This window comes from Centroberyx gerrardi, chromosome 1 (assembly GCF_048128805.1).
Source record: "Centroberyx gerrardi isolate f3 chromosome 1, fCenGer3.hap1.cur.20231027, whole genome shotgun sequence".
In the NCBI taxonomy this organism is placed as follows: domain Eukaryota; kingdom Metazoa; phylum Chordata; class Actinopteri; order Beryciformes; family Berycidae; genus Centroberyx; species Centroberyx gerrardi.
In genome coordinates, this window is record NC_135997.1 from 17,263,430 (window position 1) to 17,284,223 (window position 20,794).

At 42.8% G+C, this 20,794-nt stretch overlaps 2 protein-coding genes across 2 annotated transcripts; one reads left to right on the forward strand and one right to left on the reverse strand.

Annotated features, from left to right (window-relative positions):
• Window positions 1–401: 401 nt before the first annotated feature.
• LOC139920288 (transcriptional repressor CTCF-like) lies at window positions 402–8,623 on the reverse strand. Its single transcript, XM_071910267.2, has 13 exons — window positions 8,490–8,623; window positions 7,029–7,311; window positions 6,723–6,905; window positions 6,193–6,562; window positions 5,802–5,972; window positions 5,333–5,466; window positions 5,105–5,225; window positions 4,855–5,004; window positions 3,831–3,991; window positions 3,524–3,706; window positions 3,278–3,413; window positions 2,535–2,678; window positions 402–1,936 (listed from the first exon to the last, which is right to left on the reverse strand). The coding sequence occupies exons 2-13, from the start codon at window positions 7,284–7,286 to the stop codon at window positions 1,677–1,679; spliced, it is 2,271 nt and encodes a 756-aa protein (XP_071766368.1). The 5' UTR covers window positions 7,287–7,311; window positions 8,490–8,623; the 3' UTR covers window positions 402–1,676.
• A 7,769-nt stretch (window positions 8,624–16,392) lies between these two features.
• Window positions 16,393–17,569, forward strand: LOC144539604 (uncharacterized). The gene is made up of 2 exons (XM_078285154.1): window positions 16,393–16,834; window positions 16,938–17,569. Exons 1-2 carry the CDS (start codon window positions 16,468–16,470, stop codon window positions 17,258–17,260), a joined length of 690 nt encoding a protein of 229 aa, XP_078141280.1. The 5' UTR covers window positions 16,393–16,467; the 3' UTR covers window positions 17,261–17,569.
• Window positions 17,570–20,794: the final 3,225 nt, after the last annotated feature.

Consider the following 20,794-nt stretch of genomic DNA (forward strand, 5'->3'; position numbering starts at 1 on the left):
TTATAATAATTATGCTCAAATCAACTGCTTTGACACCTGGTAAAATAGTTGTAATCAAGTCCCAGTTAAAGCTAAACAAGACCTCAAATCTGTCACAGTAGGAGTTCAGTGGTGTGTCAGTTTCATATTTCATAGTTAAGGTAAAATTCTCTTAATGTACAAATGTGTGAACATCTTAATATAAAATCATCCATCTAATAAAATGCATTTCCATGCAAAACATGCAATTTGACTTTTTTAGCACTCATTTATTTCTCAGCAAATTGTGATCATTAACAGAATATTTTTGGCTGTAACTGTACCACAAAAATGTGACAACGGCCCAAGCCCATCACACATTGATTTTCAATTTTCATGTTAAATTATTTAATAAGAAAAGTACGACTGCAGAAACCTAAAACTTCAATGCGACTTTTTCTTTTTATTGGTTGTACAGTCATACATCTGTTCTCATCTGCCATCCATTAAGTCGTCATTCAAGCTGCTAGCATTTCACTGTCAGCGGTACAAAAAACTAACAAAAAAATAAAACATCAACCCCAAGTGGAATGGCGACATGAGGGAGCTAAACAACGTTCTTTCCTCGCACTTATCAGTGACAATGTTTAGCACATGATATGCAGAATCAAGGGTGTGACAGTGGCAAGAAAGGAGCATAATATAAGCAGCGCAGAAGCTCTTAAAAACTAGAATGGGCTGATGTCTATGATACACCACCCACAGAAAAAGAAACCAAAAAATAAAAATCTCATATTTCATTTTTTTTTTAACCACCTTGAGGTGGCTGTATTGAACGGTGTTATCATTACCCTCCTGAATGTTGCCTTTATCTTGTTCCTGCTGTGGCCAGTAATTTTGTGACATTGATAAGGATAATTCTGGTCATTTTCAACCTGGGCCTCATCTTTTTGCCATCATGCAGACTGCTTCTGGTGAAAGGCGCACAGCTCTCCAATACAATTCAAGGGGGCAAAAGGAAAACTAAAAGTCAACCCCCCTAAAAATATGCCCATTCCTCAACTGTATAGGAGAGCAGTGCTCCCTGCTCACTGAGAGGTATCTAGAGCTCTTCAGTGAAATAACTGAAAAATAAAATAACAAAATTTTGATCAGAATTGATCAGCATAATGGCAAAAACTAGGAAAATATGGCCCAGGTTGAAAATAAAAAAACGTTGCCTAAAAACGTAATAAAAAAAAAGGTAGAGGGGGCAGCAGTGGCACCTGAATAAAAGATTCAAATTACACACACACACACACACACACACACACAGTAATTACTTTCAGATACAATTAAATTCATTTTCTACCTTCTTTGAATACATTTAGCACGCTATTTTTAATGCAGATAATGTGGCATAGCTATTGGCTACCATGTCAGAGAGAAAACCCGGGGGGGGGGGCAAAGGTAACAGTCAGGAGGCTAATGACACTGTCCAACACAGCCACCCCAAACTTCGAAACGCATTGAGATGTATTTTTCTGGTTGGTAAATCCTTATTAAAAATCTTTATGACTTATCTAAGTCTTCATCAACAACATGATTAAAAGTAAATCTTAAATTACAACAGGGATGTTCATTTCTGTGCAGGATGCATGTGTTTTGTGAGCCTAAATACCAAGAATTAAACGAAGGTGTGTTCAAGGGTCTGTGTGTGTTTACAGTCGACCCTCCCATCACCGGTCCATCATGCTGAGGATCATCTCCGGGGTCAGGTCTCCGTTGGGCGGGGCCTCCTGTGCCGGCTCCTCTACCTGGGCCAACCCCTCCGTCTGAGCGGCCGATTTCCCCCCGGCAGCCTCCGCCTCCTCAGTGGTTTCCTCATCGCCCCCCTCCTCCTCCTCCTGCTCTTCTGGCTCAGCTTCAATCTCCTTCTTCACAATGATGTCGTCCACCTCTCCGGTGGCCTCGTCCTCCACACGGATGATAGCAGCTGCTGTTAAGAGAGTTTCAGGTTAGAGAATGCTGTTATAAAACTACCAGGGCTAAATATGGATTTAAGATACGTTTAAAAAAGCCTCACTCCTTCCAACTCTGCATTAACTATGCAGTCATGCAATTATTCGCAAACATTTACAGACTCTTGAAATTAACACATGGTCCATTCTTATCGTGTAGGGCTTCACAATATTATCGTTTATCGTCTTTCAGTGGACTCACATTATATGACACTGTGATTCTGTTGTCTAAATTGCTAAGTAAATTTTATTTAAAAACTGAGGTATGAAACACTTTAAAGGAATATTATTTTAAAATTTCTGCTTCATTTTGTTTGATATCACACTTCAGTTCAATGTGATGAGCTTCAATGTCATTATTTAACGTGATTTGCACCTCTCTATATAGAAAAAAAATCCTTCTGATTATCACGATATTGATTTCAACCATTATCGCCCGGCCCCATTTACAAACACAACTTCTTATATACAATTAATAATGACAATGGCTTAAAGAAATTGGAGAAACTCAAAACGTCGAACGCTGATAGACCTTCAGTATACAGTTAGCAGAGTGTATGGAAGTCTGACACTTACTGTCTGGTTTGTTCTTAGGGGGCCGTCCACGTTTCCTCTTGGCTGGCGGCTCCACGGGGGCCGGGATCGGGACGACTGGTGGATCCTGTTCCACCTCAATCTCAGGTAGGTCCTCATCCTCTTCCATTTCATCCAGTTCATCCTCTACATAAGAGAGAGGAAGGAAAGGTAGGGGATATTATCCTTCACTCATTCTTAGGTTGGGAAGACAAAGACTTAAAATCCAAACATAATGAACAAACTTACTGAGTCTTTCCAAAAGATACTACCACCACAAAAGGACACAACTTACAACCATACGAAAACATACACTCAGTGGCCACTTTATTCGGTAAACCTCTCTGTTTACACAAACGGCTCACTCCTCTAGACAGTGAATCACAAATGGACTAGATCTGTGATTTACGCAACTGAACATGGTATAATTGGTGCTAGTCGCACTGGTTCCAGTATTTAAGAAATGGAGGACCTCCTGGGATTTTAATGTGCTACATTGTCTATAGTTTACCAAGAACGGTGCAATAAACAAAACAAATCCTGTCAGCTGCAGTCCTGAGGGCAAAAATGCCTCATTGATGAGAAAGGTCAGAAGAATGGCAAGACTGTTTTTGAGTAACAACTTGCACCAGTTCTGATGTCAAAATGCAGAGCTGCTACACCAAACACATATAGGTTGGCAGCTCTGTAATAAAGTGGCCACTGATTTGATCAATTTATGAAAAGTATAGATAGTGCGCTTGTACCTGAGTCGTCATCATCATCATCCTTCCTGGAACGCATCTTCCTTTTCCTGCCACGGCGGGCCCTTTTGGGCGGGGTTCCATTCTCATCACCGATATCCTCGCCTGTGCAATTATCAGTATGACGAAGCATTGTGTTCTGAAGGGCAGAGAAAACACGACCATCACAACCCTGTGACATAAACAACTATCCTTTTCTATGTGAAGGGTACTTGTGCATATGTGTGACATCTCAGCGCTCAGTTCTACCCTGCGAGTGAACGTCTTGCTGCACTTGCTGCAGACGAAGGCGGTGGGGATGAAGTTGGGATCATGGTAGCGCTTGAAGTGCATGTCCAGCAGCTGCTTCTGCCGGAACGTTTTCTCACACTGGCTGCAGGCAAATGGCTTCTCCCCTGTGTGTGTGCGTTTGTGCATCGTCATGTGGCGCTCCTACGAGGGAAGAGGTCAGAGAAAGGACAGCCATTTAGCGTGAAAAGAAATTAATAAAAAGAGAGATCCAGATGTGAAATGGAAACCTCGGCAACAACTGCTCCATACTCCACATGACACATACCTGTCTGCAACAGTAGTCACAGTGTTCACACTTGAAACGTTTCTCATTCTTGTGAGTCTTCTGGTGTTGGATGAGAGCGTACCGCTCATGGAACACAGCGTCACAATAACGACATTTCTTGCCCTTCTCAATGAACGAGTGCTGCTTCCGCAAGTGCACACCTGGGACAGAAACAGTCAAGTCAGTATAGATATAAGAATTGAGCCGAATCAAGTCCCAACAGGTGCTACATGGGCTCAACAGGTGCTACATGGGCTGCTTTAACCAGTTGTATAGGGATCAGAAAAAAAGTGGAGCCAGTTAATTGAGGTTCACGGCAGTTTTGCTTTGAAATATGCTATGAAGGCTAAACAGATATATTGTACTGATGACTTCCACTTAAGTACATACAGATTCATCCAATTCCCCATTGAGTAGAACTACAGTGAGTACATTTACATACACACCAATACTCCAAGTTACTGGGACTAATCAGCTTATGGCAATATTTCAATTACAAGGTTTACATGGTTCAAAGTAATGTGATTTCTCTAATAACCCGGTTATTAAGTCTAAAGGAACCAACGTAAGAACAAGTTTCCCAGCTCTTCCTCTCCTTTGTCTGTCTGGGGATGTTGATGACAAGCAAGATCATCAGATAAAAGGTTGTTTACATGACAGTTTCCAACAGTAGTTGGAGTACTGCCTTAATCTGTCCAAGATCAAACTATTAATGTGTATGTAAACATGCTCAGTGACAACAGAGGGGTGTACAGGGCTCTCACTTTTTCCATGGCTGATTTAAATGCAAGTGAAGTCTGCTGTAGGAAGGAGAACAAGAAGAGCTACGGGGGGGGGGGGGGATATATGTGAAAAACTATCCAAACAGTGATTCAAAGGTGTTCTTTGGTAATGGGGTTTAAAATGGAATCAAATAAAGAAAGAACAAACAACATCAAATATGGCTATTATTTAACTTCCCTGGTGTCAGAAAATGAGATAACTTCAATATTCAGAAAAGCGTCAATAGTAAAACACAACGAACCGAGGTCACTCTTGCGGGCGATGACCGTATCACAGTGGGGGCAGTGGAACTTGGCCACGTTCTCGGTGTGTTTCTGCAGAATGTGCATCTTCATGGTGCCGCTCTGTGTGAAGCGAGCATGGCAGATGTAGCACTCATACGGCTTCTCACCTGCAACAAAGAGGAGACAGTATACCAAGTGAGGGATTTTTCTCAAACTGGAGGTGAACCAGGATAATCTTCTGACCGCTTAATGCTGCGAGCGTCTTACCTGAGTGTGTCCTCATATGTCTCTTCAGCTTGTAGGTGTCTCTGCTGGCATAGCTGCACAGACTGCATTGGAAAGGTCGCTCCCCTGTATGAGAGCGGATGTGCCTTTTCAACTTACTCACCTATAAAACAGAGAGAAACCTTCAAAAAACAGCCCATCCCAGACGACAGGAAAGGGAAATTCACATTAGGTAGGTGTCTAAACAGAAATCAATGTGCGATTACTTGCCTCTACGCTGCAATAGTCACACATGGAGCACTTGAAGGGCTTCTCGTGGGTGTGCTTGTAGCGACGATGACGCACCAGCTCACCACTGGTCACAAACGCCATATCGCAGTCTGTGCATTTATGAGGGCGTGTGCCTAAGAAATTGAAAGAAAATGTTTTGTATTCCTGCAGTCTATAAGAGTAAGATGGAAAAGCAAGAGTACACCTGAAGCAGGGGTGAAAATTAACTGGTGGTAAATGCCTACTCTGTTTTGTCTTGAATGGAGAAATTGCTGGTCTAATAACATTTCAGCAGGAATAACAATAACTATCCCAGCTGGACAGTGTTGAAAGAGCAAAGTGTAATTTCTTAACTCACCAAATTATCCAAATCATTACAAACTATACCAAACTCTTTTCCCCACCATTATGTGGCTTCCTGAATATCACACTTCTTCAAATACCTGTGGTGCTGTGTGTATTGAAGTACCTGTGTGCGTGTTGAGGTGGTTCCTCAGCAGTGTGACTGTTCTAAAGGCCCTTCCACACAAGTGACACTTATGTGGCCTCTCATCTGTGTGGCTCTTCATGTGCCGGTCCAGGTTGGAGCGCCGTGGACACGTGTAGCTACACAGCTCACACTGAAACGTCTTCTTCACACCTGGGGACAAAAAGCAGAGATAATGGGTTCCTAGAAAGCACCAAAGACCTACTCCATTGATGACAACGCCTTTTTAGGATGGTAAGGCATTGCATGTTGCATGGCATAGCAAAACCTTGGCAAATGCTTAACAGGTTGCACAATTTTTTGCATTTTTGAATCAATGGAAATATCCACTGTGACTTGGGGATATACTAAAGAAACAGGTTTGAATTCTAACCTTTCTTCTTGATCTTGGTGGGCTTTGGTGGCTTCATGTTGCCCACAACCTTCTCAGCATTCACCTCGGAGAGTAGCCCCTCCTGCTGCTCCTCCTCAAAGTCGTAGACAGAGACATCCATGTCACGATCACCCTCTGCATAGCGCAGGCGGCTCTTCTTTACTTTCTTTCCCCTGCGGACAATGGCAAGGGGCTGGTAGTCTGGGTCCTTGGACCAGTCGGGGTCGTCTTGCTGGGGCTCAGCAGGTTCCTCGTCCTCCTCCACCGCCACTTCCTCCTCTGCCTGAGTCCCCTGAAGCTCCTCTTGGGCGGCCTGGAGCTCCTCCTGCTCTATAGTCTCCACCTCTCCATTGGCACCCACTTTCACCACCTGAAGATTAACAGGGTGCATCTTTCATGAGGAGACTTTCCTTCAACACCATGAAGAAGGTAGCACAACAGTTAACCGAGTATGGTAGTTTGTTTTAGGAGGGCATAACTAAAAAGGGAGTTAATTTGGTTTCACAGAGTGGTTCAATGTGGTTTCGCACCTGGAAGCCCTCAGGCAAGGGAAGAGTGTGACAGATAACTGGGTCTGTTTCACTGTTAGCTGTCGAGGCATCAACAAAAGTGGCCTGGAGTCCCTCCACAGTTCCCGTCGTGACTGGTACCTGCACCAGCTGAAGCTGACCAAGACCTAGTGCAGCACCTGCCTGCTCCTCCATATTCACCACCTGCGTAGAAGAACAAGTCATTTCAACTTCATCAACAAATGCAAAAATTCAACCCTCCAACAATGGGGATAATAAATAATTATCCAGCATAATTATCCATTCTAACCTATATTCCATACCAACCTGCAGGGTGATGATCTGACCCTCGTCTCCACCGGTAACGGTCACTGTGCCGCCCCCCTCCAACACTTCAGTCTTCATTTGCAGCAGAGTCGGATCAAGAGCGTCCATCACCATCATCTCCATGTTACCGGCTACCTCGCCTTGTGTGGCTATGGCTGCCCCCTGCATCAAGGCCTCCCCGCCCTCTGGCAGAACCTTTCCTTCTGGAACCAAGGCAGCAGCCTGAGCTGTCTCCATGGAAACAACCTCGCCCTCCATGGAAACGGGCCAACCAACAAACACTCTGCCAAATAGAGAAGACATATAAAAATAGTCAAATAGAGATCACGACTTATGGGACTGATATAGTTTTCCTCTGTAGGTTTTGTAGCTAAAGTTTAATACATTTGACCCCTAGGGGAAACAACAATATTATTTTAACCTAAACGGGGGGGGGGGGGGGGTTCTCACTCACGATGCATGTTTTAATGCAATTCAGAGGTTGAGGGGACATGAGGACAGATGCAAACTATACATTAACAATAAACAAATCCTCTTGCACAGATACTACACCATTTCAATGTTCACCCTAAGGCTATATTAATGATGCAATATGGCAACTAGTAACAGTGATATTCTAGGCATTACGATCGGGGTTTAATTATGTTTACGTGAATGGGCATTATGGATTGAATAGAGTCTTTGTACTAACCGAACAAACACTCGAGTTAAAAAATAATTTGTTAATCCTATACTTTTTCCACAAAATCCTTGTGCAACTCATCGTCTATGGAGCATCTTGTGACTACTTTGATACCATCAAAGTTTTAAGTCTTCGTTCTGTGATTTCTTTTTAGGAGACAGTTGTGCGTGTTCAAACATAGTAGTCATCGTAGTTAGACGATTGACATAACATGATTCTTTACATTGAGTGGTATTCCCTTTTAATTTAACGTTACGTGCTTCACACAATCCAAGTCGCAGTACGATTGCGATGTTACGACGATGAGGTTTTTATTGATCGGTACTTCAAAGCCACTCACTCGTAATTTATAGAAACATTTTACAATACTACCTATAGTCTAGACAACAATATATTAATCTGAAAATGATACAAAGTACTTAAATATCAACTCGGGTTTAGTTTGGTAACTCGGGAGGCGCGAGCAGTCTGAAAACAGGAAACAAAGGGCACGAGAAGATGGACGTCAGGCCTAAACAAACTTAAAACCGTAACACCGCTATTACAGACATATTTGCCTAAATGCCACAATATATCAGACAGAAAGCACGACTGTGTTCAACTGAAACACTCAGCTGTATTTTACAGACTTATTTACAACATTTTGGATAACGATAGAGGGAGACAAACACCCCCCGCCAGCCGCCTGGACGGTAAGCCCTACCGTGACACCTAGAGGCCGCCGACAGCTCCTACAAAAACGTTTCCCGGTGCGGGGGTGAAGTAACTGTTTCACTTACTTCCGAGTACTTGTTCGTCACGGTATGTTCTCCTGGACGCTCGGTGTCTGTGTTTTCTCCCCTCGCTCCCGATGCGGACGTCTTTATCTCTTGCGCTGAGCTATTAATTCTCTCCCGCTTTAGAAGAGTTGGCCTAACACAAAATGGCGGCCCGTGGCGCTGAACGGACATGCGCAAACAGAGGGCCGACGGGAAAAAAGGGGAGCGCAAAGCAGTTCACAGGCAGCTCGCGCCAGTTTTGAATTTAAGCGTGGGCGTGGTGTCGGAGTGAACGTTCAATGATGATGATGATGAAGATGATTAGGCCTATTGATACTGCTGCTGTTGTTGTTGTTGTTGTTGTTGTTGTAAGTAGTAGTACCAGCAGTAGAAGTAACACTAGTGTATCATGTACAATTTTTCCAATGGGAAATGCAAATATACTATCTATAAATATGCCACCAGTCGTTTTTGACTTGATACCGGTACATACTAGGACCTATAACTTTTACAATTTTATCATTTTTAGTTTCTGTGACTATAACCTACAGAAAAGCTTGTAAGTGCAATGAAGCAGTGTAAAAAGTCAACCACCAGAGGGCAATGTGGTTGTTGTAGGTGTAGGGCGGGCCTATCGCCTGCTTGTCTCCTTCATAGGGAGTTTGAATTGTATAATTGTCGTGTAGATTGAAGGAAACAAGACTGTAGCTCGATTTTTACATCAAAACAATAATCTGTATTCATTTTGATGGGCTGCTAATGACACTGCAGCGTTTTTAAACTGAAAACTGATCCTGTCCAAAATCCTGATATGACTAGACAAATGTGTCTAATACTGTAGCATAGAAAATCACTAAGCTAACTGTTGTTCAAATATCCCCATTAAATTTTGTTCTAATTGTGTATTTTCTGTAGGCCTACAGATGATTTCATAGATGTAGGCATTACCAGCCTTCCACTAGACCAAAAAGTCAAGAGGAAAGAGGTCTGACCAGCTAACATTAGCTGCCACATCACTGGAATATATTGCAACAATTGCAACAACTCACATTAATTTTCCATGTAATCGTGCAATGAATAATAGGAGAGTTGTGGAGGAGTCTTCAGCTTGACCAAGACACAAAAAATGAACAGGTTCATCTGGCTTCTCGCTCAAGAATGCTATGAACACCTTGAAAATCGAAATACAGAATCCATTTTGGTAATTTTTCTTCATAAGTTATGAACTTTTCTGCTGTAAATGATAGTTTCATCATGTGTTGTGCAGCAGCTGCAGAAAATACTTGACCTTTGGGCAAGTGCACATGCCTTCTCGGTCAGGCACTGTTTGATGTGTGCATAGCTCTGACATCATCTTTGCTGTGCTAGCGCAACCTGTGGCGAACCATTGTTTCTCATTTAATTATCTACTGATGTCGTATCTCTTCATCTTTAAACGCTTTCTGGCTAAACTGCAGTAACAAATCCTCTTCCCCCCACTTTTGTCCCAGCTGCCAAACTGTACTGTGGCATCTTTCTAAATGGCAGAGGGAGCTCAGGACGGCTTCATGTTCAAAAGAATGATAACTTATTCTCTTTTCTGCCATTCAGAGTTTTGTCGAAGGCAGGCTGTGTGTTGTACAGAATCACTCCACAGCCTCGGGTGGAGATAATAAGTGATAGTCTACTGCTGCGGGCCTTGATAATGACTAGTGCTGCACAGACAAAGGACCGATTCCCCTGGTGATACCTGGATAGAGTGAGTCCTCTGGATCTCATTTAACAGAGGAGGCTCCCTATTCCCAAAATCACATTTTAAGAGTTCTATTCCATAACATTGTATTTCATGTTGCATTGAAAATCACTGTATTGCATCATTCGATATCTCTGGAATGCAGACGATCCAGTCAACCAAGGATCAAAGTTAAGTTAGTTCTTTGAAAAGTACAATACTTTGTCAAGACTACATGCCATTTATTTATTTCTCAATTTTGGGTACCTCAATATGGAATTAAACTCTTTATTTGTTTTTGGTATTTGTGCAGGACTATTTCTTTAAAAGCCTTATGGTGTATCATACTGTTCACCTCTCACTGTTCGCCGGCCCAAATGTCCTTTTCATCAGAGGAGCCGCTCATGAACTGAGCTCAGATTACAATGTCATCCGCTCTTCAATCTGGTCTTTCATCTTCTGCCTAATTAAATTAAACAGACTTCATCTTATTTGTCTGTGCTATATCCACAAAAATAGAGAGGGCATCACAAGCACGTTCACAACTGAAGGTACGGGTGAGATCTAACTAACCTGGAAGATGCATCCAAGCTTCACAGCCTGTCAAACAAGATCCAGAGAATAGAAATAAGGACGTACAGAGAGTCAGAAAGATCTATCTGACCCAAGACGAGACACTCGGTCACCCTAAAAAAACATTTTCTTTTGCTCGTAGGTTGTAATAATGTAGGCCTATTACGTCTGCAGTGTAGCCCTAAAATAACTGATGTTATAATACTCCATATGGAAAAGTTAATACGGGCTCATAAGTGGAAAACAAGTTATTGCTGGGCTGCTGCGCGGCCTTGGGAAGGGAACTAACCACTCAGAGAGGAAACAGGTTTTGGATGAGCTGCTCGCCTGTGACTGGCCAGTTGGGTTATGAGGTTTCAGTTGAGCCACAGGAAATAGAGGTTACTGGAGCTCTTTATAATAAGCATCTCATCTCATCTTCTCTTAGAAAAACCATCTTCACAATATTTTTGATACATCAAAACATGTAGTTCAACTGGAGATCACCCAATTTTGTTAATGTGCTTCTGTAGATATGAAATGTTTATACCTCCATAATGTGAGGTGAACATTTCATGATCCCCATGGAGAAATTGTATAAAGGAAAAATTAATCAAACTATTAGGGTAATAAATCAATGTTGAATGCAATCTATTGAGTATTGTTATAAAGTTATTTTAAAATCTACCAATGAGCCCAGTGTAAATGCCACATTTATATCAAATATTCAAATCAGGCTACTCATTTCCCATGCATGTTGCTACATACAGTATGTTTAATAGTCTAACTGAAGTTTCATAGAGATTTCTGCTTGTGGATGCAGGCTTTTACAATATGGCTTATAAATGAAGGGTGGTGTGAGACATAACTATGAAGATTAAGAGGCTTCTCTTCTGAACCTAAAGTAACGAATATCAACCCAATCTAACTGAAGGGCGAGTCTACTATCTCTTCATGTTCTTCAGTTCTTTTTTTCTAATTGCCCGACATGTTCTTATGCCAATTTCTCTTGAGTTGCTGCTTGCAGCTGTATTGTTGAATTTATTCTTTCAAAAACATAATTATTTAATTAGTTGAGAATGCATTGCCAATTAAGTCTACATGATATTGGTTTTTAAAACAGCTGTTTTCCACTTTTAAGTATGATACTATCTTAACTTATCTCAGACTTATGAAGACTTTAATTAGCTTTTCAATATTGAATCCAATAACGTCATACACTGGAAATAAATTCATATTATGAACAGGTTATGAATACAATAATTTGATTCTATGTTTTCTGAACAAGCCTTTCAGCTCTTAATCAAGGGCTCCAACTATTCTCAAAGGAACTGTTCCTCTGGTATTGGTGTGTTTGGGGCGGGAGACTGCTCCCTTTGCATTTGATAAGAACCATTACTAATGGGCACTGTCCTCCGAATTCATTATTCCTTTCCAACATAAACCACTTTTTGAGGGACATAGGAATCTACACAGACAACCCGTTACTTACAGCATTTCAAAGCATCTTCTCCGCATACAAAATAAATTATTAATTTGTTACATAATCATCAGAACATTTTGTTCATTTCAGTTATTGCCATTACAATATCTTCACATAGGCCTACAGTTCTTCAGTGCATTTGCAGGGCTGAAACAAATATCAGTACTGTCAGTTTAGCTCTTTCTCTCTCTCTGCCTCTCCTTATTTTATCACCATCTTTTCCTCATGTTTTTTCTCTCTGAGGGGAGGGGGGGGGAGAAAAAGGCGAGGTTCTGTTGTCAAATCTGTCAGTCTAGCCAGCCTGGCCCCTCCCACTTCATTGGAGGCATTACATACTGCTGGTGCTCGTGCTCTTAGCAACGGTGCCTCAGCAACAGAGCCAAGGCAACAGAGCTCCACGGCAACAGCGTGCCGTGTCTCCCCAATGGAGCTGCCATTGGGCGGACCAGCGCTTAGGCACTACACCCAGAGCAGACCCAGACCTCACCGACAAAAACTGAACTACCGTCCCAGCAGACCGCAGGTACCGTGAAAGAGGAGAGGAAAGATCAAAAAAAGATGGGGTGTGAGGGAAAGGTGGTGTGAGCGTGTGTGTGTGTGTGTGGAGACAAAATGGAAGGGAGGGAGAGAGCAGAGATGTAATAGGGTACAGAGGGGAGAGGCAGGGGGAAGGGAGGGATGGAGGGAGAGCGCTGTGGAAGATGCCTGGTCCCCGCTTGAATGAGGCAGTCCCATTGTACCGGCCACCAGCTGTTTGAAGCACCCAGACTTTGCAATTTATGTGTGTGTGTGTGTGTGTGTGTGTAAGAGCGTGACTATGTATGAGCATGGGTGTTAGTTTGGTCTGAATGTCTTTGAATAAAGCTAGTGGTTTTTTTTTTTCTTTTGCATAGGATTCTGTAGGAAAATCTACAATGCATATGTGTGTGTGTGGATGTGTGTGTGTGTGTGTGTGTGTGTGTGTGTGTGATCATCTCCATTATTCATAGAGCTGAACATGTTGTCACGGAGCTACTAGGCTGTGGACATAGTCACTTCCCGGGAGCCTATGTCCAGCGAGGCAAAATTCAAGCAATTCCCTTGACAGGATATCATGTAACAGTGACTCCTGCTAAATTTGTGTTTTGCAGTCAACCCCCCCTGGCTTTTACTGCTACTTGTGGGCACAGATGTTACACGATCAGGATGATGTATCACTGTATAGCTGCAATTTTCTTCTCCACTTCACATTACCTCCATTGGCAAAATGAGTTATCAGGCTTTCCTCTCTTCATGTGAAATCCTGTGACCCCTGCTGTACGTTACTGAGCAACCGGGCTCCCAGGAGGCATGTTTGTAGTATGACAGGATGAAGGATGATTTAAACAAGGAAACACCTACAGACACAGTAGAAAAAGCTAGTGCCAGAGTGTGTGATTTTTTGGAGGTGAGCGTTATGTAATGCTTTTTATGTGCCATATGACGTAAGTTGGTCTTCATCCCCGGTTTGATTGATCTTTGGTGTCCCCATGTTTGTGTCTTTGTGTATGTATGTGGCAATTAGGAACCAATAATTGAGAGTGAAAATGAGGTGCTTGAGCTCATGGGGCGAGTGGATGAAGGAGTTGAAGAGTTCTTTACCAAGAGGGTACTTCCCGCTGATACCCTGTGAGTATCTCCAGCTGACAAATAAGCCTCTTTATATTTATATTTATTGAACTAATCTACTGTTGATACTAAACTAATTGAATGCACATAGTGGCTCTGAGATATTGTGATCCTTCCTATAGGAAAAAGCAAGATGAGGAGTCGTCCATTACAGTGCAGGAAGTGGCTCCTGCCAGCGCTGTATCTTGTCCGCCCCCGACTAAAACACTCAGGAGGAAGCTTGGTGATTTCTTCACCCTCAAAAAGAGACGAGGTCTGAAATCAGAGGCGAGCCAGGAGGGCCGGCCCAAAAAGGCCTCCATCGCCGATCTCATCCGACCTCTCAGGGAGGTGGCCAGGGCCGAGAAAGACAAAGACAAAGACAAAGTGAAGGAAAACGACAAGGAAAATGAAAAGGAGAAAGGAAAAGAAGATCAGAGTGCCGTCACTGGGGAATCGGCTGTGCAGGAGACGCCCACTTCTGGTGCTCCGCCGCTGAGGGGTGAAGCGGTGCCTCCCCGCCGCGCGCTCCGAGAGGGGAAGTCCCAGTCACTCATCCTGCTGTCTGGGTCAGCGGCAGCGGGGACGACTAACACCAGAAACACTGCAAAGGTGAGTGTTTGGACAGTTAAAGTCTCCTATACCTTTAGACCAGTAGAACAAACGGAGGCAATAGACAAGTTTTGAAAAGCCCTCATCACTTTACTGTTGCTGTGATTTCAGAAACCCTATGAGGGCCAACACAGCTTTGAACAGAAACTCCATCTCATGCTCCAACGTATTGGAGTTTCCAAAGCCCAGCCAGGAGAGACGCAGGTGTGTGACTGTGTGTGAAGTTAGAAGTGCATTTTATTGGCATGTAGAAGTCTTCAAAATGATTTAAATATCTCATTAATTCTTGTAGAATCAGGAGGGAGAGATGAAAAAGGCAGAATCTGAAGGTAAGTCCCATTATCTGTTTGAATTTAATGCCATTAAACCCTAAGCTGTTATTGTGGTAATATTTTGTTGTTGTATTAGAAAACAACATGGCACTGTGCCTTCACACCTGACTCCATCTTCAGTTCCCACAGCGCACCACGTCTACTACAGCTTGGTGTCAATGAGCAGGAAGCAAAATGAGTCTTGCAAGTTGAGGGATTTGTATCTAAAGAAGAAACTGATTGAAATGGAAGAATTTACATTAAAAAGATTTAATATCTCAGCAGCTACATTGATACTGGAAGCAAAAGTAAAAATCTATTCTTCATGTATTATTCAGACTTATTTCCTCTTGAATCTAGTAAAATAAGATGTAAATTAACTTTTTGCCTCAGGTACTATTATTGACAGTAAACCCGAGCCACCTCCTACAAAACCCCGAACGATGTCCACCTCATCAGGTAACACACACACACACACACACACACACACACACACACACACACACACACACACACACACACACACACACACACACACACAGTCTCACTTACTCTTTTATGCACTTGATCATCTAAATAATTTGTGCATTTTCTCTGTCTTTAGATACAAGGCATCAAATTCGGCAAAGTGCATCAGCACATGAGTCAGCTGGGAAACCTGCTTTGCTTCCAAAGCCAATAATCAAGCCTGGTCCGCCCCCCACAGCATCAGGGCGCAACACACCTGAGAACGAGCTAGCCCAAATACAGGAAGGGGAGACAAGTACGGCTACTAAACTGAGCCCCACTGCAACTTTGTCCACCCCAACTTCTTCCACCCTCAGTGCTACTGACACCCTGACTGGGCCGACAATCTCAACCTCAGTCCCTGACTCAACTAATTTTACAATCTCCTCTTCAAGTACTGTAACTCCCTCTGACACAGATATATGCACTGACTCTGTTAACCCGACTGCAGCAGCTCCTACACCCACGAATGTTACAGAGCTTGATGGCAAAGCCTCTGTCCCTGCAGCTAGTGCTACTCCCACCGACCCGCCCCACTCTACCTCCCCCACAACCCTTACAAGCACCACCACACCCACAGAAACCCCCGCTCCTGTCCCCATTACCTCCACTTCCTCTGAGTCCATTACTCCAAACCTCTCTGTCACTTCCAGCTCAACAACAATAACTACGCCTTCCATTACCACCTCTAAAAATGTTTCTGTACCCAGCAATGAAAGCTCAGTTTCCACAACATCAACAAATCTGTCAGCTAAATCATCTTTCCTGATGCTAAATGGCACAATCTCAGCTGATACTGCTCCTACTGCCATTAGTGACACAACTATTCCAGTCATCACCACTGCAGACACGACTTCTTCCGCCTCTACCAGCATATCAAATATGCCACCAGGCTGCTCCGACAATGCTAGTTCAACTAGCTTAGCTAACAATGATTCAGTCACTTCAGTCTCCATTATCTCCACCAGCTCTGTAACTGCAGCTTCAGCAGTTACTAAAATTACATCTCCACCCCCTAACTCGACTGATATTGTTGATATCCCTTCCCTTACAACTACAGTTTCAACTGACACCACCGTTACCAGTTCTGTTATGTTAGACGCCACCCGGATCTCCCCCGTCTCTGCTGCCCCACCTCCCGCTAACTCCACCTCTCCCCCCACTTCTGACATTACCAGCCCAACATCCACTGATTGCATGACGTCCATCTCTACTTCCACACTCGCTCACCCAGCAACCCCTAGCCCCGCTGACATCTCTATTCCCACCACTTCTACCAGTGCAACAAGCCATACATATACTACTTCTGCCACCACCAACTCAACAACCCCAGACGAAATTAACCTCCCTCCCACGACTAACCCAGACCCAACTAACTCTAACAACGTCAGCACTGTCCTCGCCCCACCTATCTCTGCCCTCCCCACTACTGATAACTCAAGTGCCACTTCTCATCATTTGACCAGTCCAGCGCCCTCTGTCTGTGACGGTCCAGGCCAAGATGGTGATTTACAAACGTCACCTGAAGAAAGATCCAGTGTAGAGCCTGAAATAACAGGCACAGGTGAGTTTAGGGTTCTGTGCATGTGTTATGTGTTTGCATGCAGGCATTTCCATGCTTTTACATAGATTTATGTTGAATGTTTTGTGATTTTCCTCTCCAACAGCAGATGAAGAGGATGAGATGGTTCAAAAGAACAAGCAAGGTGAAATGGATGAGAGCAGGAAAGGTGATGATGATGATGATGATGATGATGATGATGATGGCGGGAAGGAGGCCGAGAATGAAAAAGAGAAATCACCTCTGGTCAACAGTGCGGTGGCAAGGAAAGAAGAGCAGGAAGACAACATGAAGGCCGATGACAACACAGCGAGAAAAGAAACGGGATTGGATAAAGCTCGATCAAACAAAGAGGGTGAACTGTGTGGAAACGAGGGCGTGATAGAGGATGAAAAGCAAGAAGGAACCAAGTCAGTGGATGAGAAATAAGTCACATATCAAGATCAAATTGCTAAAATATGGGACCAACTACTGTGACGGGGGCAGGAGAGGCCACAGTAAAAAGTAAGGGGGGAGATTCATGGGACTTCCTGTAGGGACCACCACATCACAGCAGCACACCACAGAGGGTGGGCCACTGGACCAAAGAACTGAGATCCCCTTTGTGTGACATAATAGACAAATCCAGCAGTGTCTTTGTCGTTTTTTAACTTCTGTTTGAATTTTGCATTGCACGTATGATTATGTACTATAAGACAACTACTGTGGTAAATACAGTATGTTTACAATAGATGGATAAGAGACATACTTATGACTATTAAATGGAATATTGCATTGACTGAGTCATTCCCTCTGCTTCCTTAAGGGTAAATACGTTATTGCAAACAAATTGTTTGTTTGATGCTCTATGAATTCAGAATGTCAAATATGTATATTGCTCTCGTTAAGCCATCTCTCTGCAGCGGCCACATTACAGAACAAAATCAATCAGGCCTATAGCGGATATCAAACAGACTAGTTGTCTTCCACATACTTATAATGTTCAATATAATCAAAAATGACAAGGGCTAACAATAAAACTGACTGACGTCAGTGTGATACTAATTAATTTGAATCAGAAAATCATTAGAAATGTTCTAAATCCAGTATATGATTTAGCATAACAATATTATCAGAGGAGCATGAGAGAATGTAATATGTTAGCCTCCAAATGCAATGCTCCATGCACTTTGTAAAAGAAAAAGCCTTTAGGGGTTAAATTATGTGTGCATACTAGAGCCTTTCTGGTCTGAACCCAGGAATGGAGGTTGTTTAAGAGAATTAACATTTTCAGAACACTGAAATATAGTAAATGCAACTTTTGGTTGCATGTTGCATGTTTAGTTGCAGTTGATAGCCTACATGCAACTAAAATTCATTGCTTAAAGAAATAGGCAACACACTGTATATTTCTCAGTGGTCAAACCACTTGATAGGCCAGGCCTCCTGTTAATGCAGCAAAAAGAGAAACGTGAAATATATACAGTATATTGTAAATACATATGAAGATAATTGGCCAAAGCCTGTACGGAAGGTGATCCTCCATGTCTTGACAGGTGGGAGGTAACGCTTTATTTTACAGCGCGCTCATTACAGTGTAACTAGTTTGTAAGTATGTGGTACTAATAAAATAACAATGCTGTAGTTACAGGCTAACAAAACAAGAAGTCCGGTAACAATTTTATAATTATGAGAGATTTATAAGGTATTTATGGTGTAACTGTTTTCTTAATTACTACTTAAAAAGTAATTACAGGGTACAATAATGTAATTAGGGGGCACAAAACAAATGTTTGCGGTGCTTAAAGGTTCATGCACTGGAAAAAGGCCATTGTAAAGTGCTACCCATGTTTCTATTAACTACATGGGTTGATGCACAGGTTGTTCTGGACAAAAGAAATTCTACACCTGAAAAGCTGAATTGAAGATGAATAACTTTTCTTTTTATTTTCCTATAGTATCCCCTCAGATATGATAACAGATAGTAATAGGTAATAGTAATATATAGTAGTAATAGTAGTAGGTAGTAGTAAGATTAGAGTGAGCTAACTTGTGGCTTAAAACAATGAAAGTGCAATACGAATTAGCAATTAAATAGATAATTTCTGCATAAAAAATATGGTACCTTAATACAAATTCCAAATATTCAGTTATTTTTTTAGTTATTTTTTTAATCATGTGTAGTTTATAAACCATGTACAAAGTGAGACATCTCTGTCATCAAAGTTTACATCTGCTGAATCATAATGCAGCTGGACAGAATGCAGCAGAGTTCATAGAATTTAGAGTGTCAGTGTCATAAAGACAGACTGACCTGAAGACAGACTCAGACTCACAGTTGTCTTTTCTGATCGGTGTTCACCTGCACATTGAGAAAGAAAACTCACGTTGCATTAATTTGGAGAAACATCAACAACAATATCTACCTGTTAGAAAGGAAAACATGGAGAGTGATTTCCATCTTGATAAGCCACATGTATTTAGAATTTTATTATTCAACAGGAAAAGTTTAGTACAGAGGATTTTGCTGACCAGACAAACGAGACACAGTCAGGATAGACTAGTTCTTTGTGTTGAAGGATTTGCATTTGTGTCCAGTTCTTCCTTTTTGTTTGATTTACATTGCAAATTCACAGTTAGATTTGTTGTTGAAACAAAACTACGATAAGCTAAAGCTATGATGAAGCATGTTGACCTTTAATAAACCTACGTCAGGTGGCCTTATGGTTATTTGATTATTATTTTGTATTTGTATACTTTATTATCCCCGTGGGGAAATTTATCCTCTGCATTTGACCCATCCTATACACACACTAGGAGCAGTGGGCAGCCGCAGTACAGTGCCCGGGGACCAACTCCAGTTCTTTTGCCAGTGCCTTGGTCAGGGGCACTGACAGGAGTATTAACCCTAACATACATGTCTTTAATGGTGGGAGGAAACCGGAGCACCCGGCGGAAACCCACACAAACACGGGGAGAACATGCAAACTCCACACAGAAAGGACCTGGGACGGACCGGGGTTCGAACCCCAGGACCTTCTTGCTGTGAGGCAACAGTGCTAACCACTGAGCCACCGTGCTGTCCATTAAGATATTGCCATTGCATTTCTTTCAGCATCCATGCAAATAGTCGCTCGACTCAACGCCCTTAATGACGATTGCCATGAAAACATCAACTGCATGTTTGTGAAAGTCCTGAATAAGGAGCAATACCTTTAAGCTGAAGCCTCTAGTTTCTCTGGAGTTCCTGCTGAGCTCGACTGTGACCTTTCACCTCAGTCTACTGTTGGTCTCGGCTCCAAACCTGCTTGTGGATTTGAGAGCCTCAATATATGGGAACCAATAGCCAGTGCAGCTTCATCAGCATGCAAACTTCTCTTGGATATGGACAAAGGAGACCTTCCTCCCACAATGAAAAAGTCTCCTCTAATGACTGAAGGAACAGCGTTAGGTAATGCTGGAGCATCCATCCACCCAGCTCAGCATATTGAGGCTCAATCCAACCTCCTCCGCCTTGTTGAGACTCCATCCCATGAGGCTCAAATGACTGATGACTTCAAAATCATTGAGAGATTGAGGCTGCTTCAGCACTCCCCCATTGGTTTTGACGATGACTACCACCTGGAGGCAGTTGGAAAGAGATACCTCTATGCTCCCTCATGCGACACATCTGGATTTGTGGCTGACTGCTGCTCACCCTGTGGATCCACTCTGGGCTGCCTGGATGAGTGGGAGCCAGTAGTCAAATCCCACTTTGACTTGGAGAAGGAAGGATTTGGTGAGGAGGGATTTGGTGAGGAGCTCCTCTACGCTTCATCACATCTCTCTAGATTTGTAGTTGACTGCTCCCCACAGCATGGGCCGACTCTGGACCATCTTGACAAATGGGAACCTGTTGTCAGCAGCACTGATTCTCACCTGATGCAGTTCCTCTCAGTCCTCCTGGAGGAGGAGGAACTTCGTGAAAAGCACATCTCTGCTTCC

Bases quoted from the DNA above. Each gene is read 5' to 3' on its own strand.
- LOC139920288 (XM_071910267.2), bottom strand. From the start codon at position 7,286: ATGGAGGGCGAGGTTGTTTCCATGGAGACAGCTCAGGCTGCTGCCTTG. The intron at 5,467-5,801 runs GTACTTCAATAC...TCAATTTCTTAG, and splicing joins CCACCTCAACACGCACACAG to GCACACGCCCTCATAAATGC. The intron at 5,226-5,332 runs GCAAGTAATCGC...TCTGTTTTATAG, and splicing joins GTGACTATTGCAGCGTAGAG to GTGAGTAAGTTGAAAAGGCA.
- LOC144539604 (XM_078285154.1), top strand. From the start codon at position 16,468: ATGACGTCCATCTCTACTTCCACACTCGCTCACCCAGCAACCCCTAGC. The intron at 16,835-16,937 runs GTGAGTTTAGGG...CCTCTCCAACAG, and splicing joins GCCTGAAATAACAGGCACAG to CAGATGAAGAGGATGAGATG.